We start from the raw sequence: 4,899 nt of genomic DNA on the forward strand, positions 1-4,899 counted from the left end.
AAATGGCAACGACCGTTCTGAGAAATGGTAAATACCGTTTCAAATGGCAACGACCGTTTACCGTTCTGAGAAATGGCAACGACCGTTTACGAAAGGGAAATAGGCGTAGGCGACCGATTCTGCGAACACCTTCGCGATGTTGAGAAGAATGACAAGGATGCATCTAAGCTATAGTCGCTCGTCATTTTAATCTCCCTAATCACTCCAAACAACACATGGCTATCTGCGGCCTTTCCCTACATCAAGGTACGACGAAAAGCCGCAAGAATCTGGAACAAAAATCCATTATAAAAACTATACACAACCCATAATTCCTCGATTCGCTCTGACGAAGGGCTAACGCTCGAAACGTCAGCCTTTAGAATCCCTATATGGTGGTCAATTTACATTATCAACTCCGTTGATAAAACCCAATTTTTGCGTACTACTTCGGCACCACCAACGCAGCACCACAGTTTCTTTAGAACTACAAGGCCGTAGCTAGAAATATTCGACGGGGGGGGGGGGGGGGGCGGCCAAGTCGTTACGAGAGTCTGGGGAAAATTTCGAAGTAGAGATGCACGAAGTGCTGCTTTCCAGGCACGTAGGCAAGTTTTTTTTTATGGCAGTGTGCGATCCAAGGAGGAGATGGACCAAACGATCGCTGGAGGGGCTAGCCTGTAGGGGGGTCAAGGGGCATGCTTTCCCGGGAAATTTTGAAAATATGGTTGTCATAGACGGCATTTCGTGCGTTTTGAGGGAAGTATGATACGAAAACAGGTAGCCAAAAGCAAACTTATAGCGTGGATATTGGTTTTTTTGTGGTGCAGAGACGCTTTAGAGAACGTCACTATTAAAATGAACGAGAATAGAAATAAAATGAATCAGAACAGACTTAAATACTATATATATATATACATTTTATTTTAGAATTCACTTTTTTTGATCGCTGGTCAACAGAAAAGTGGACTCCCCTTTCCTACAGACCTGCTTTCATAGATATTTCGTCAAAAATAAACATTAATTTTATTAGTCTAAGTTTAGAAACACAGGTACTTTTTGATGTTGAGCTTTTGTAAACTACTAGTTTTACCAGCAATTTGTGTGTACCCAATTAAGTTTCTTTTAAAAATACTATTAGTAGTATTAAACTATTGATGTATCGCTAACTGCTCTAGTGTATTGATGTATGTGTATTAGTGTATTAGTGTGTATTAGTGTATTAGTGTATTGATGTATCGCTAACTGCTCTATATATCGCTAGATTGCTCTAGTCCAAGTTTAGAAACACAGGTACTTTTTGATGTTGAGCTTTTGTAAACTACTAGTTTTACCAGCAATTTGTGTGTACCCAATTAAGTTTCTTTTAAAAATATTATTAGTAGTATTAAACTATTGATGTATCGCTAACTAACAGATTAGTCTATGATCTCTCCAAATTTGATTTCCTTCACAAATATATTTATCAATCAAGACGAGCGAATCGGTTGTGAAAAGTGTCAAAGGTAATATCAGTATTTTAATTGTCTGCCCAACACTACAGAAAGACGGTCAACATTAAAATTTTGTCGAATATTTTTTGGGGGATCAACTGCCTCCCTTACCCCTCCGCTAGCTAAGACCATGAACTACCCCCTTTACACATAATTGGTAGGCGAGTGCTCTAACCACTGCGCCATCCCCGCACCCAGCTAACTAACTGAAGAAAATTCATGTATTCTGTATTTTGTATTATTCATTCGTTCACCTCGAATGGGATATAACTCAGACTCACAAGTGACCAGCTCCTAGTTGGCTTGTGGTAGCTGAGTTGCCAGAGTAATGCAGTACAATCGCACCGTCATGGGTTCAAGCCCTTTCATGTTTTCATGCTTTCTTCGCAACTGCTTAAAACTGCGATGACCTCCAATTCTCATGTCTTTCAGTACCCGCAGTTCAAATATACGAAAGATGAGATATAGGAGACTCCACGCGGTAGTTGATCAATTGTCCCGGTGCCACAAGGGCATTCTCGAAGATGAGTTGACTATTAAAGGAGATAGTGAACAGTAACCTGATGAGAGGTCATTATCAATAATGAACTGGAGATAATCAGGTATATAGAAGCAATTTTGTGAGAATATTTTTGTTCATTAAACATCATATTAGGTCGGCTAAAATAAAACCCCTTTTGAACGAAAGTCAGCTTACCTGACCAGGAGAGATGACCTAGGTTCTTGACTGCTAATCATGGCAAACACAAGACAAATAAATATCGCTCAGTTGATCGTAACACTTCTGTTGAATTATTATCAGGATTTCAGAGGTCAAATTTTTAATTTTACCCATCCTTTACAATATTTATGCCTGTACACCAATGCGTACCTCGCAATGACATTAACGATACCCCAACTGGACAAAAACTGAAAGCCAGAGAATTACAAGCAAGCAATATTACTGATCAGAGGCGGTGAGGCATTTATTTAGCGGTGGGTCTAAAACACATGTCGGGTCAGGTCAGGTCAGGTCGAGTCGCAGGTCAGGTCAGGTCAGATTATTTAGCGACATGATGTCGCTGAAAAGACAAAATCAGAATACGCAAAGTAGAAGAAAGCACAGAGTAGTATTTGTGGTTAACCACGTACAAGCAAACTTGACAGCATACAAATAACATACAATTAAAGAACTAAACTGAAAACCTCAACAATTCAGAGCAGGTGTGGAATCATGGGCTAAAAAATCTTGACAGCTTCTGACTAGTACTAAGTCTGAGGGAAAGGCAGGCACCCTTTGTATTCACCTCAACGGAGTCGCAGTGCCATTGTTTCAGAGACCAGCAAGTTATGCTTTCAGTTTAATCTGTCCCTCCTTTACTTTTGCCGCTTTGAAAATTTAACGAACAAGGCAGTAAATTCTCGAATGGGTTTTTATTACCTTGTATCCTCTCAAGAATGTTTGACAGACACGATAGCTTCTTCGCAGCGATCAAGATATCTCTCTCAAAAAAATTGTCATCAACTAATGCTCCGACATCTTCCGAATGCCTCTCTGAAAAAAACAAAACGAACTTGTTTGGATTCAGTCCATAGATCTGCCTTGCAACGAATAAGTGGTACGTGCTCTTGACGGACTTTTCGGATATTCTGGCTGAATTTTCGATGGGGGTTCAAAGATATGATTCAGAAAGCACGGCGGGAATATCACTTCATTTGCTCACGAGTTCACAGCCCTATTAAGCGGATTTAACCTCGATTGACTGAAAGCGAGGGGCGTTAACGTGTAAAATCTAATTCTGACATAAGTGTCATTTTGGTAAGAGGGTGTGTTTACATGGTAACGATACGAATTTCATTTAGAAACTGAACGAGTTCATCCCAGGTCTCTGTTATCGCTTTATATTCGTTTACACGATACTGGTGTAAAATCTCATACTGCACATTAACTTATACCGGCATAAGTTCATTCCGGTAGATTTCTCATAGCAGTATGAAAAGTCGTAACGGTACTAATGTCATCATGTCACCGAATACAGAGCGATAAGACTTAGCAAGAACTTGCACCGGACTGAAAGTCATATCGGTGAAATGTGTACACCCCCACCTCCCCCGATATTAAAGAGTAGTAGTAGTATTGAACAGTTCTGCATATATCAGTTTCCCGAGGTCTTTGTAAACATCGTACATGTAAATAACTTTTTTTACCGGGTTGCCAAACCCAGTGGAATCTGCGTTTCATTTCTCCGTATTTTTTTTTCCGTGTCATGAGAAGTCTTGCCTGTCACTCCCCTGCTTAGTGGTGTCTTTGTGCATAGAGTCTTCTGTCCGCCAGTATTTTTGTTAGGTTTGAGCGGGCTGGGGTAATGCGTAGATTTCTCTGATGCACACAAGAGATTATTAATTAACCTGCAAATTATGGCGTCGAAAGTCATTCTAACGCGAATGGCGTTTTAGTGGGTCTTTAAACAAAATATACCCTCATGGAGCTCAAGAATGGAACGTTAATTGAATGAACTGTGGAATCTTTAAAGCGACGAGTAATGGTCTTCGACAACAATTTAATTTTTCGCCGTTGGATATCAAGTGAGCTTTGTTTCTAATATTTTACTAACTTGGTATTATATAGAATACCGAAATCAAATGGCAATTTCTTTATGGATTTAACAAACATTTGAAGGAATCGAATGCCTTGAATGCATCACAGTGTTTACTGAAGTCGCATCTAAGCTGTCTGGCAATTTGCACTTATTTTGTACTCAACTCTGCAAAGGTAAAAAAAACATGGAAATGTGACAATGAGAATTATTTGAATGAAAGCTTGTTGTCTCTTTTGTGCTTCATTATTTACGGTCAAGGTTCTTTCGAAAGGGTTTGACGTGAACTGTCAGAAATTCAGTTAATTGCATATGCTTTGCGACACGGATTATGTGTTTTGTTAGCACGCACGCAATTGAAATAGGAAGGGTTCATGAAAATAAACAGGTCTGTTGGAAGCGTGCTTGAGTTTCAACAAAACGAGCGCCAAAATCAGCGAAAAATTGTGACGCTGATGAATAATAAAATAGCTGCTATTTCCAAAACAATGGAATTACCTAGTGATAAATAACCTCGTCTTGGAGAGTAAAGTGTTGACTTTGCAGAAGCAATGGTCAACCTCAAGAGTTGGGCGATTGTGATCTTTGTGTTGAATTCGCACATTTCTTGTCAAACTTTATAACACTTGAAAGAAAAAGAAAACTAACAAAAACAAGAACCCGGTATCTTGCCATCATTTGACACAGATGCTTCATTGTCTCACGAGTAAATACGCCGCGGTAACTTGATCGCGGCACCCGCTGAATTCGATGTCACTTTCGATTTTGCGATTTACTTGTGCAGCCAAAAGTACAATAACAAAATTCAACTTTGCAAAAATCGCCCAAAATTTTTTTCAATGGTTCAAAAT

General features: G+C 39.5%; 1 protein-coding gene across 1 annotated transcript in view; it reads right to left on the reverse strand.

Annotated features, from left to right (window-relative positions):
* Positions 1-3,533, reverse strand: part of LOC138005321 (armadillo-like helical domain-containing protein 2) — a 21,663-nt gene extending 18,130 nt beyond the window's left edge. Inside the window, exons 1-3 of the mRNA XM_068851568.1 lie at positions 3,482-3,533; positions 2,893-3,006; positions 2,170-2,202 (exon numbers count right to left, since the gene is read on the reverse strand). Of these exons, the coding sequence (XP_068707669.1) occupies positions 2,170-2,202; positions 2,893-3,006; positions 3,482-3,533 (199 nt within the window). The remainder of the gene's footprint in view (positions 1-2,169; positions 2,203-2,892; positions 3,007-3,481) is intronic.
* Positions 3,534-4,899: the final 1,366 nt, after the last annotated feature.

The sequence above is a fragment of the Montipora foliosa genome, chromosome 6 (assembly GCF_036669935.1).
Source record: "Montipora foliosa isolate CH-2021 chromosome 6, ASM3666993v2, whole genome shotgun sequence".
In the NCBI taxonomy this organism is placed as follows: domain Eukaryota; kingdom Metazoa; phylum Cnidaria; class Anthozoa; order Scleractinia; family Acroporidae; genus Montipora; species Montipora foliosa.